A 13,700-nucleotide genomic window follows, 5' to 3' on the forward strand; every position below is an offset into this window, starting at 1 on the left:
GAGATTGAAAGCCTAATATCTGAAAGTATCTTTGAACTAGACCTACAAATTCAGTGTTTTGCGTATCACAAGCTAAGAGTCACTTTAGTCAAAACATTTAACTTTATCTGTACACTCATCCCCTCACTCAGCAAATCTTATCACTGGGGTCGTTTAACCTGGAAGAGAAAATGTGGAAACAGGCAGCACACTGTCGTCCCTCCTTGACCGTGCAGCTAGGAGTGGGTTTGACGTGCAACACACAAAATTTAAGATGGATATTAATTTTAAAATGTGATGCTAAAGGTAAATGAGCGTGGAAACTTTTCTTCCACATCTCTGAAGGTTTCTGGAATGAGGTTAATCAGTTGGAAATTGTGAAATGCAATGACTTGCTTTGTAATTCAAATATGATTTTGGCAGCTTTATCAAGCTGTATCCCTGTGACGAGGCAGACCTCATCATGAGCAAAATGTAAGCTTCAAGAGCTGCCTGGAATCTAGCATTTAAAGAGCCATGGACTTTCTAGAGCTGGAAAGAAATGAGAGTGACTGTTGTGTCAGGGGAGAGACAAGAGAATGAGTCCCTGAACACCTGTACTATAAAATAATCAGGGCAATAGACCCGGAAAGTTTGAAGTTGTTCCTTGGCAGGAGGGGTCAGTAACTCCCTGTCACCTTGTGACAGGCCACCTGCTCAGTGGTCAGGTGGCAGCACCATGGCAGGAGACCAGGGAGACTTTGTTGTGTTGCTGCTCAGCACGTGGAGTCACATCCTGTGGCAGGGATGCTCGCATGGTCTTCACATGGGGACCCTCTCCCACATGAAGGTCCAGGGCTTTTAGCTAAAAGCATTTGAAGCATGAGCCTTTCCAAAATCAGAGTTCCTTGCAATGGTGTGAATCCAGCAGGGTGAGAAACATCCTGTGAGGGGGGATCACCCCCACCAGTCTGGTGAGGCTTTCCCTGCCACTCAGTTTGGGCACTGGTGTGAGGTACAAGCAAGGTTCAAGCTTTGCAGGGAGGGTGTGTTTCTTTCAGAGCACCCTTCTCATTTCTCCCTCCAGAGGAACCTCTGGTGCTTCAGAAGAAGATGGAGAGATCGATGTCACAAAAGGAGAAAATTTCCTTTCCAGTCTTGCCAGTGACAGACAACCTGGAAACACAGGCCGGTCGGTTGGTGTCATTAATGCAAAGCAGGTACCCTGTTCTCCAGTGATGCTTGGGAGTTGGGGACATTTAGAGGCAGGGCACTTCAGGCTCCTGTGTTTGCCATAGCAGTAGGCAGCTGCCTTCAAGAACCTGGACCGCTTACTGGTCCTCTCACTGTGGGCAAGCCATATTTTACCATTGCCTTCACATAGCACAGAGTCTACTCTTGGAGGAGAGGCGCTCTCCTCCATTCCCCTCCCTCCGAGCCAGCCAGACACAGCAAGGATGTCCTGGAAAGGGACTTTGGAGCTATTCCCTGCCCCGCAGTGGATCCAGCCAGTTACTGCAAACAGCGCCTGGTGGCCAAGTCAGGCTGAAGAGGAGCATCCGGATGCCCCTTCCCTCCTTCACCCCAAAGGCCAGGCTCATTCCTAAAGCCCATCTGAAGAGTAAAACAAGTTCTTCAAACTACAGATACAAAAGACAAACAAGTTTCTTATTTTTTATAAGAATTGTTTAATAGCAGCGAAAGGCCTAAAGAAATGCCAAGACATCAGTGTGGTTGCCAGTACCATTCAAGAATTAGCAGCGTGCAAATTTCACATGCATGCACTGTTTCCAAGGAGTGCACACATGGACAGGTAAATATTTCAGTATAGCTTTATGCAATGATTATTTAAAAAAAAAATTGGGATATCTAAGTTTGTTAGAACTAAACAAAAATAACAAAAGTAGTTTGTATTTTTACTAAACACAAAGCCAATCTTAAGCTGGTTTAAATTCAGAAAATGTTAAGGCCAGATAGACTTTAAACAATACTAAAAAACATTATTTTGTTCTGTGATAATGAAGTGAGAATTTCACTGAATTCAGGTCTTCTGGGAGACCTGGCAGCATATCTTTTAAGGGAATAAAAAAGATACCTTGCTCTGATCTAGCAAAAGGTAGCAGGACATGGTGCACAGCACCCTGGATAAGTCTCCGTTTATTTTTCAGTGTTTCATTTGCAACTGAAATGGTGTCTGTGGGGGTGCACTCTAAGACACGCATACCTGAAAGCCACCAAAATATGAAAAATTCACATTCAAGTGATATTTAGCTTGCAGTTTTCAACAAACAACACTGCCCCAAGCAGAAATTGTGTGTCATTTTAACACAAGTAATAGTGATGTTTGGCAATTTATAGATATAGTAAACTATGCTTCATGCAAAAAGAGGCATTGTCATGCTAAATGAATCAGGCACCTGCGGGAGCAGAGTGCTGAAAATTTTAAGCTTATTTTTGAGTACCTTTATAACAATGCAAATAAAGCAATTTAGACTATAATGGCTGGCGTGATATACAGAAACAACAAGTGATATCCCATGCAACAGAAATGCCTGTGTTCCCTATTGCACACGATACTCTGGTAGATTCCTCAGAAGATTCTTTTGTTACTTCAGGACTGCACCATCTGGTTACTTTCACTCCTGTAAAAAAAATAAACGTATGTTAAATCATTACTTGAGATACAGTCGCAGCTACACAATTGTAGACCTGAAGTGTCTAGGCAATAGAAAGAGGAGAAGGAGGCACAGGGCCAAAACTAATATATAGGTCTGAGGTCTTAAAGTCAATAAGCATCAAACTTTCCCAGCTGGAGACTGGTCGAGGGATGAATCTGATGGATGAATGCAGACAAGGGAATGGATGGATGTAGAAATAGAAGAGAGAGATGTCTAGAAAGAAGAAAAAAGTTAAATTTGTATGTGGATAAGGAAAAGTAAATAGACTTGAGGGGTGGGCGAAAACAATGATATGGCCAAAAGAGTGGAGGGATTTTTACTGTTGGTAGACAAAAGGTGTATGGATATACTGCATAAACAGTTATTACAGAGAGAAGGAACATTCATAGCTAATGAACTGATCCAGATGTTTTCTGTCAGAGGCCTTACCACCCCCCATGCATACTCACTTTTTTTTCCACATAAGCATCGTCATCAGCACATTAAAAATTATTCCTTTCATTAAAATTATTTTCAGGCCCAGCTGTGATAAAGACAGCATGTTCAGGTTTTCATCTGTAAAAGTAACAGAGAATGAAAGTCACAAGAGCACTGAGACATCCTCGCTTCCAGACAGACTTAAAAGCACTTCTTAATGAAGCTGTTCCACTTTGTGTGATGAGTCAGCTAGTAGGATAGCTAATGAGATAGTGAGCAGGACTGTCTCGCTGAGAGACTTTCCTTTCTTCCAGTTGGTGTTTCAAGGGCCAGGATTTCATTCAATAACCACTTAATTATCCAATATGCAAGTCTGCCAACCATCTAGCTGTTTTTGAATACAGTGTATTATGAACCCAGGATGCTGGAGGTGTCCCTCCTTCCTCTCCCTAAAATTTTTTAAGATGGGCAGGGGGAAAAACAAGTTAAATTTTAGTCAAAGAAGACAAAGTCTATTTGGATTTTCTATTAATCTCAAGTTACAAAGCCATTTTCATTTGAAAATATTGATCTATATTGGGGAAGAAGGGAGCTGTCATCAGAAAGTCATTTTATGTTTATCTTTGAAAACCCCTCTCTGAAATGACTGATCAAATCAGCCAAGTTTACTGATGAGTATTTTTCTGAAGTGGTGTTTTGGAAACATTTGGCTAACTGGTTTCTTTTCAGCAAGGCTGCATGTTTGCAAAAGTACAGCTATTCTGCAAACAGGGCAAGTGCAGAGGCAGGCTCAGCTCCTTTGAACTAGCAGGAACAGCAGTTGCTTGGGCTCCAGCACTGGCTAGTATACTCCCACAGCCACGAGCTGAAGCAAAGCTTGCTCAGATGCACCGTATCTTTAGTGCAACCCTGCTTCTGAGCACACACTGCAGAAACTACCTGCTTATCTTTTGAGACATTAGGTGTTTGTGTACCCAAAAATAAAAACAACTCTTTTGAAGTCTGAAATGCAGACATCCAGTAAGGCTGACTCATATCAGTACCTTAAATCATTATGTGATGGGGAGTAGTTGTTTGGCTAGTCCTAGCAATAGCATGTAGGCATTGGCTACACCGGTCACATAAAATTACCAGCTCAGATCTGGAAGACTACATTAACCCAATGACTTCCAGCCTTGATATTTAAAGCTTGTGGGGCCCTTTTGGAAATTTCCAGTCTGAGCTTTTTGCTCCAACAGGAATTCTGCAAACAGGGAACGTTAGCAAAAGCTTGGGAAGACATTTCGTTTAATCAGGCCAAGCTTTACTCCTAAAATGCTGTGTACATACCTGTCCTGAAGTGTAGAGACAAGCTTGTAACACAGACAGTGCTGGCACCTGCAGACAGTAACAATAAATTTAATTAGTAACAGAAATGTACTTCTTCAGAAGTTCATAAAGATATCTCTACTTAGAAGGGCTGGATTAGAGTTTCTGGCCAGTAAACCCTCCCATAAATACTCATTTCTGCTATTTTCAGGGCAAGCATAAAATATAATCTAATTAAACTTTAGTGTGCCATCGGACAAAGGAATTTCAAGCTTTATATCCCCATAGTGTAATTTTAAGATCTCTCTGCTGTGACTGTACCAGTCTACTGACCCTTAATCTTGGTTCCACCAAGGAGGAAGGCAAAAGAAAACAGAGGCAGCAAAGCAACAGTCCTCTGGAGTGTGGGAGCATAATTTAGCATTGCTTGCAGGGTTAGGAGATGTGAACAAGTTGCTTATACTAATAGCACAGAGACCAGAGTACCTCTATCCCTGTACACACATCCAACAGTGCTATTACCACTTTCAGGATCCTCGCCCCGCAGTTCTCCAAAGCCCTCGTGATTTGCACCACACTGCATTTTATCCTTCTTGGCCCAGTAGGTTGACAGGTAGCTCACTTCCTGTTTGTTCTCGGATGTTGCCACCTCCACAACAGCATTTGTCCGCTTATAAGCTGAGTTAAGAGTAAGATTTTCAGGGGAGTAATCTGTGATAAGGCATATTTCCAAATCCTCATCATCCTTAGAGATCAGCCTGTAAACTGAAGGAGATGGAGTAACATCTGAAAATGGAGAAGTGAAGAGACATTAGATGAGAATACATAGTCATAGTTCCTTCAATCTTAACATACAGGCACTTAGGAATAGCGGTTTTTCCATGATTCCAGTGGGAAGTTGCCTGGTCATAGGGATCTTGTGCTAGGACACCTTTAGAGAACCAAGGCATCCACAGCAGATGATGCAGGAGCTACATGGGACTTATGTTGACTTATATTGACTTATGTTGCATGGGAGACACAGAGGCAGGATCCCTAGAGCATCTCAAATGATATTCATGTGGGCATCCACACCCTAGATGTCCATATCTAACCTAGTCATTCCTCTCTGTAACAACTCACGCAACTCTACTCTGCAGCCTGGGCTTCCTTTTGGATCTTGGCCTGGATGCATTCAGGAATGTGTGTAACAGGCGGAGAGAGCACTCTCTTCTTGCTTCACTGCTATGAGATGTAATGTGTCTGGAGAGAACTGAGCAGCTCAAGGGCATTCTGCCTTTTCTGGCAGTCAAATCCACCACTGACATTCAGAATCCCACTTCCTCCACCTGTCCTGAGGGACAGTGGATAAACTACCAAGTCTTAAGGGTGTCCACGTTTACCGCCAGTTTAGCTAATTGTGTTCCTACAAGAGACAGCTAGGAAAGCCACTGCAAAGTAGGAACACATGGTTGCATTTAGGGAAAAAAAGATGAAACAAAGAAATGTTTCATTATGTTCATTGCACCTCACAGTGCAATGCAAGATTTTTTTACTAAATTTTACCCTGCAGAAGAGGGGGTTTGGGGAACTAAAGGCTGCAGATATGACACCTGGGGTTTATTTCTGTTTTCTTGCTTCAAATTCTGCTAGCAAGTCAGTTAGACTAGGATTTTCCACACATATCAAAACACTACCTGTGGTTAAACTCTTTTTTACACATTTAGCTTTGTAAACTTGTACGCTAAGCATACATTTCATCTTGTCCAGCTCTTGAAGTCTGATTCTTTGAGAAGGTGCTTTCCTAAATCTTTGTTCATGCGTAACAGTAAAATGTTATGGGCATTGCAGTACTCTAATGATGAACAGATGAAGTATCATTAAAGACATACTGTAGCCAAGATGCAGCTTTGGGGCTCTCAGCAACCCTCTGGCTGCATTTTCCAGTGGACTTCACAATCACAGGTTTGAACCAGAGCTTCAGTTCACATTTCTAAACTCACAAAGTGTTATCATGTAGGGTTGAGAGTTTAGATTAATATTTGCTTCATCCCTGTTCACACACCACACTGATAAATATTATAGAAATACTAAAGACAGCTTAGCTCCCAGATTAAGAAGTTTTAATTTCTTCCCATGGGGGAAGTTTGGACTAAAACTTGGCTTTTAGAAACTGTCTCAAAATCTTATGCAAGTGCAGACCCTAGTTCTATCACTGAGATAAATGCTTTTCATCTGTTCAGTTGCCAGTTGTCAGCACCTTAGAGAAATAGCAATACTTCTTTATTAGTATGATCTCAGAAAAAAACTAATCCACAAAGCCTAATGATTCATTCTCTGGCCCTTCTCCTGAATTGCAGTTCATCTATCCCAGCTTTTCCCTGGCTTTGAAAAACCTGATGAGGCTGTCTCTTTCCCAGCTACACAGAATACGGTCTAATGTATGTTCTGACTTGCTCAACCCCACTCCCTACCTCCCATATTCCCGTTATTGTTTTGGAAATAGATTTCAGTGACCGTTTGTTAGGGAGAGGAAGACAGGAGGAGATAAAAAGCTTGATGGTAGATTCCTGTATAAAATACAGATGAACCAGAGTACATCATTGTCATGGAGTACATGGATACGAAAGAGGAGGAATTGATCAAGCTGTTCTGCTTCTCTCTCATAATGAGTACTATGCTTTCTGAAGAGCTACATAGCCACTTCTCTCCAAATTAGGGTGTTTTTCTCCCTTTCAATCTGTGCAATGCTTTTACCTTGAGCAGATAAAAAAATAAAGTCTGTTTTTTGCAGGCAGCTTCAGCAGCACCTGTTTTGCAAAATACTCATTTCTCATTCTTGCTCAGAGTGGCTGCTGGCTTTTTCTGATAAGTTGCTTTGCATATTTGCACACTGTTATGAAAGTTTGCAGATAGCAGTCTTGGTAAATATCAGCTATTATAACCACTGTGACCTCTTTCCTGTTATTCTGTCTTAATGAGTTGGCGGATGTGTTGGAGATGCTGTATTGATATTTATGACCTGTATTTGCAGGAAAGACTGAGAAGTAAATCATGATACTCTGAGCTGTCCACCCTGCCTAATTTCATCTTTACTGAAGGATATCTTCCAGGTGGAAGAACAGGAGCTGTTGGAATGCTATTCCTGACCCGTCTACAGAGAAAACCAACTCCAGAGGCTGATTTCAGGGAGAGAGCAGTAGAAGGCTGTTCCAACATCAGACTGAGACCCATGCCTTTTTTTCCAAACAAGCTGCAATAGAAATCCTGAACTGGTTTAACACACAGCTTGTATTATACAGAGATTTATCTCATTCTCCATTCCCTCCAAAGCAAACTCTGAATCTCTGATCAGGTTGGAATTGGTGTGATAGAGGTCTGTGATCCTCTTACCATTCCTCAACCTGGAGCTCTCATCCAACTCAGAGGAAATATATACCCCCTCACAAACTCATACAGGCTAATCGTGACCCCAGAGGAGCAACTCCAGTGACTTAGCAAGCACTTTAGTGATGTTTTCTGGCTGTCCTCCAATGAAGATTCAAAAAGGTCTACCAGAGGTCCTTTGTGAAATCTGCCAGCCCTGCATAGATGCTAGGATGTCTACAGCAAGACTAGATGTCCACATTTAGTACCTGAACTCTTCTCTAGACTTCCAGTGCTCGTGTCTGGAGTCATTCAGGTAAAAGAAGCCAGGTCCTAGTCCGGCATCAGCCAAGTCATCCAAAGTACAAAGACTCTGTGCACAGATTCAGTATTTGCAAATGTGAATATACTGCTTCACTTACAGGGTTCAGCCATAATTCTGGTCTCCATCCCAAAAATATGTTTGTCATTGCCTCTGTAATTACAATTGGGGAAGTCAAACTACCAAAACCATCCAAGATCTTTCTCGCAAACCTTTAAAGGGGAAGATTTCTATCTGAACCAAAACTGAAGCTGAATTAATAGAGGAAGATACCCAGTATGTGAGGAGAAATCAAGTGTTCAGTGGACTAAATAGTTCTCTAGTACCAAACCAGGATAAATCCTGGGCTTACAGCATGTGTTCACATTAAGGAAAAGTTGAGATGAAGTTTTCTTAAATTTCATGTTGGGAAGCAATACCCTATTTGTGTTCATGTATAGATTTATTCATGCATCACCTAAACTGCGGGAGAGATTTACTATGATCTCCTCTGCTGCTCCTTTCAGCAATGTTAAGGAAGGATTTTTGGGGGTCAAAAGGAGCAATTCTGCTTATCTAATTCACTCTTTAAAGCTCACAGGTGAATGAGATGGCTTAACCCATCTGCGTAACAATTGTCTGGAAACAGAAGGACTCGAAGTGGCTGCTCGTGAACCTCCTGAGAACATCTGTCATTTTCACAAAATACATTTGCATGCTTTTTCTTCCAAAATCAGAGTGGGTTTTAATTGCCAGAACAAGTTTTCAATTTTATGTGCTAGAGATTTAGTTTCTAGAAAAAAATTCATAGAATCATAGAATGGTTTGGGTTTGAAGGGACCTTTAAGGTCATCTAGTCCAACCCTCAATTCACATAATTTCAACTCAAAAAAGGAAACTTTCTGAATTAGAGATTAACTATTTATGTAGCACCAGCCAAAAAAATCGCATTTGTTTAATGAGTAAGAAAAAAAAACATTCAAAAGAATCAACCTAAAACCCCTTTCTAAAAACAAGTGGAAGATCATTTTTACATTGATATCAAAAAGTCAGAAGAACTTTTGATCTTACACTTGTGGAATTGCCTCAGATGTAGATGTCTATTTCACACCAAAATTATATCCTTTCCTGATCAGTCTATTTAATGGGTACATTTAATTAGATAACTTATTTGGGATCATAGCGTTGTGCCATTTCCAAAAATTACTCTCCTAGCTCCAGTGTCCCATGCACCCCAGTCTGAGTCGTTGCAAATACTGTAGTCTAAGTCACCTGGGAAATTTCTTCACAATGCAGTGTGAAACGAAGACTTAAACATGAACCCAGAGGTATCTCTGAACCTTTTTTCCCTCAATCTAAGGCAAAACACTATTACTGTTTGACAGGACTCTGAAGTTAACGATATGCCAGTATCATTACCCTAAGACATGGATGATGCTGCCTCATTTCCCACTACTCCCAGTCTCCCTGTTCCATCTTCACAAGCATCCTGTTGAGAAATAATCCTGTGTTCATTTTCTTTCAGCCTTCACTCTCTCCATCTAGAGTTTATCTTCATTCTCCATAAAGGTAGACTACTCAGAAACACTAACCAGTGGACACTGCTCCCGCCTTCATACCTTCATAGCCTGTCCTTCTCCAAATCTTGCTCACCTGGGTTGACTTTAAATCTAGTCCCTCTTCCAAACACAGCTTTACTGTATCTTTCAGTTTCCCACTCAAAGAGAAGCCTTTGCAATAAATTCCTGCCTACCAGCTGCGTATTCCAATGGCTCCTCATCCAAAATATGTGGGAAACCTGTCTACCAGAGGATGACACACAAAGATATTTGAAATTTCATTCCATCTTTTCAGGTTTCTAAAGCATTTTAAAATATAACTGAGGAAAGGAAAGAGAGTTACCATGCATCACAAGAAGTTTGGTACCCCTTCCAAATACAGTTTTTCTAGTTCCTGGCTGCTCACACTGTAACATCAGTTTTCACAAATATGGAAGGGGACTTTACTTTTGGATTTTAAAACCAAAAAATCATGACATATTCTCTTAGACTAAGAGTTAGAAAATCCAATCTCTAAGCCATTAGTCAGAATAACCTCCAGATATTATTTTAAAGATGCAAAAATCAAATCTGAAAACTTTAATAGCCAGAAACTCTATAAAAGTGCTAAACTTTTTAAATAGCATTCAGCCATGTGCGAACTGCTTGCAGCATTCTATGTGTGACTGCACCATGCCGTGACTATTAAACCTGTGTGAACATTACCATCTTCTCTAGCTGTTCTTTCCTGCAGTGGATCACTGCCACACCATAGTCAAGCACTCCTTGGATTCCAAGACAGCATCTCTATTCCAACTGGTTTTTCTCAAGGGAAGCCGAACAGAAGTTGGAACATGCTTCCATGAAAGTCCCTAGTTCATCTACCCAATGAATGAATGATTTGCCAATCCCGGTGTTCATATGGAACAGAAAGCTTAGACTTACTTGGGGTAACAAGAAGTTGGGTCCCGGTTCCAAATGTGAGTTTCACATATCCCTGATTGGCACACTGGTGTCAACCTCTACAAAAATATAGACAGGTTTTCCCAACACATACTGACAACCAGGTCAACAGATATTCCAGAGCAGGGAATACCTTAAGGGAGCAATGATGAAACACATTGATTTAAGTCACCATCAAAGTACCAAAGAAATCTACTAGAAAATTATCAGTATCAGAAACAGGGAGACTAAATAAAAAAATGTTCATTCATTCACTGGTTACAATTGTGCATTACACCTTTCAGGGCAATACTAGGAACAATCTATGTTTTTCTATCTGTAACATCACCTAAAATTCTTGTTCACTGTGCCATGTAGTTAGGGCCACTGCCTTTCAGTCCAAGTTTTCTCCTGAATGTTTCACCATTTACTACCCACCTGGCTTGATCACCAGCAAGGTTCCTTTTCCTAATGTCAGCTTGTATCCTTCTCCACCCCCATAATTCACACGACACAAGAAACCTTTGCAAGAACCCCTTTGACCTTGGTTACAGTTATCACATTGTGATAACTGACAGGTCACATGGTGACCCTGTCTAGATCTTAGAGCTTCACAGGCAGTTGCAAAGGCAATCTGAGCCTTCTAACTCTATTACTTCTGGATTCATATACTCTCACTTACTTAGCTATGTGGTAGCAGGAGTAAGCATTAAGTATGGCCTTATAGCTGTGACAGCTCGGCAAATCTGGATTCAAGTCCCAGTCGCAAACAGAATCCACTTGCAATATTTGTGGATAATACAGTATCTGTACATCAGACAAACCAGCTAAAAGGCAGTCCAATTCCCATTCCAACACTAATATTAAAAAGTATACTGTTCCTTGGTGGGATTCTGCTACAAGTAAAGACCAGCTAAAATGGTGATAATCACCATAAGTGGTTATTTTCTAAATCATAGAATCATAGAATGGTTTGGGTTGGAAGGGACCTTTAAAGGGCATCTAGTCTAACCGCCCCAGCAATGAGCAGGGATATCTTCAACTAATCAGGTTGCTCAGAGCCCTGTGCAACCTGACCTTGAATGTTTCCAGGGATGGGGCATCTACCATCTCTCTGGGCAACCTGTGCCAGTGTTTCACCACTCTCATTGTAAAAAATTTCTTCCTTATATCTAGTGTAAATCTACCCTTTTTTAGTTTAAAACCATTACCCTTTGTCCTATCACTGCAGGCCCTCCTAAAAAGTCTGTCCCCTTTATCTTTCTTATAAGCCCCCTTTAAGTATTGAAAGGCCACAATAAGGTCTCTCCAGAGCCTTCTCCAGGCTGAACAACCCCAACTTTCTCAGCCTTTCCTCATAGCAGAGGTGTTCATCATTTTTGTGGCCTCCTCTGGACCCGCTCCAACAGGTCCGTGTCTTGTACTGAGGACTCCAGAACTGGCTGCAGTACTCCAGGTGGGGTCTCACCAGAGCGGAGTGGAAGGGGAAAATCACCTCCCTCGACCTGCTGGCCATGCTTCTTTTGATGCAGCCCAGGATATGGTTGGCTTTCTGGGCTGTGAGTGCACATTGCCGGCTCATGTCCAGCAATATAAATATTATAGCCATTCTTGTATTTCAGTGCATTTTCATCTGACTTACATCATCCATGACTTTGCTTGAGGCCAATGGAAGTGGCATGGATTTACCCTTAAGAGAGAACAAATCCACATACCTTACTTGACAGAAGAGCAAAACCAGGCTTTGTCTTAGCTTATCACAGGAATACAATTGATGGAAGAGCACTGACAGCACATGCCTGCCTGTAGCTGCCTCAAGGAAGACTGCTTGAACAGCTGCCGTGGAATAAATTCCACTGATTAAGTTGAGACCTCAGGCTACTATGCCTTTGACTGCTGCCATTTTCTGGATCTTGGTGTGTATCCACAACAATCTTGCAAATTAGGCAAAAAATCAGGATAAATGTACCTGGAGAAACCAGAAGTCTTGTCCCAGATCCAAATGTGAGTTTATAACTACTTCCATAGTCACACAATAGCGCAGACCTCTACAATATCCAGAGTGGTATTGAATGGAACCTTCAACAATGAAATACTCCACCCAAAGAAATCCTATTTATCTCTATGATTAGACAGATCCACCTATCTAGGACTTCTCCTCCAACTGACTTTCTTTTCATGTGGTGTTTTGCATCTTTCAAACTCCCAAACACCTGTTTCTTAATATTCCCCTCCATCATATTTATCCCATTGCTTCCAGAAAGCCACCTGCATCACAAGTTCTATTCTTCATCTCATTACTTGTTTATTTAGTCTGCCAGTCAGATTCCTCTCTCAAAAATTAGTTTATTTACTGTTACTTCACAGCTCACCTACTGATTGATGGTGTAATACAAACTCCATCATCCCATTCTCTTGGATTTGCCATCTGAATTAGTCAAGAGTGATTCCAGAGCAAATTTGCCATTTAGCTTTTAAGTAGAAAGTACACTTATTGGTATGCAATTTCTTTGTGGCAGGGAGACCACTGCTTATTCTTCCGTTAAACACTGAGGTTTCAGTATGCATTCGGGAAGCTCTTAGGTTCTACAGTGTGACCAGAACGAGATCTGGAGCAGTTGCATACAGACATGACCATAATAGTAAATCTGGGGACATGTAAATGAACTCAGGCAGAGCCTTGATTTATAGCTCCTTTAGCTTGCTGGCAGCTCTGTATAAACTTAAGATTCTCATTTTTCTGAGATGTTTTTGAACAGGGTCAGGAGGGTCATCTGAAATATGAGGAATTTCCCCAGAGGTTTTCAGAATGAATAGTTTCTTTATATTGCTGTGTTTTTTAACTTTCAGAATAAAATTATTTTGAAATTCTATTAACAATCACTACCATTTTAAGAAATGGGAACATTACTTTCAAGAGTAAACCCAAAGCATTTAGATATTAAATGTTCCTAAAAGTATTCTTAAGAAATTTGGAAAAATTGATACATTTACAAAAAAATACTGGTGTCTCAGGATCTGCCTTACTTTCTTTCCCTTTTCCAGAGTTTCAAACAAGAGAAGAGGTGTGGGGTTTTGGGGGGATTTTTTTTTCAGACACTTGTGGCAGCAACTGTCAAAGCACAATTTTTTTCATGTTTTTTTTGTTCAGAAAAAATTATTTTGTGGTCAGGGTCACCTTTCCATCTTACCACAAAAATCATTCAATAATGA

The 13,700-nt window shown here is 41.0% G+C and overlaps 1 gene segment (V, D, J or C); it reads right to left on the minus strand.

The window, feature by feature from the left end:
* Nucleotides 1-1,877: 1,877 nt before the first annotated feature.
* LOC103917391 overlaps nucleotides 1,878-13,700 on the minus strand; it is a gene marked incomplete at its 5' end in the record, with an annotated part of 18,293 nt that continues 6,470 nt past the window's right edge. The window contains 4 exon segments of the C gene segment in view: nucleotides 1,878-2,600; nucleotides 3,086-3,191; nucleotides 4,383-4,430; nucleotides 4,884-5,147. Of these exon segments, the coding sequence occupies nucleotides 2,570-2,600; nucleotides 3,086-3,191; nucleotides 4,383-4,430; nucleotides 4,884-5,147 (449 nt within the window).

The sequence above is a fragment of the Pygoscelis adeliae genome, unplaced genomic scaffold (genome assembly GCF_000699105.1).
Source record: "Pygoscelis adeliae isolate BGI_AS28 unplaced genomic scaffold, ASM69910v1 Scaffold255, whole genome shotgun sequence".
Classification (NCBI taxonomy): Eukaryota; Metazoa; Chordata; class Aves; order Sphenisciformes; family Spheniscidae; genus Pygoscelis; species Pygoscelis adeliae.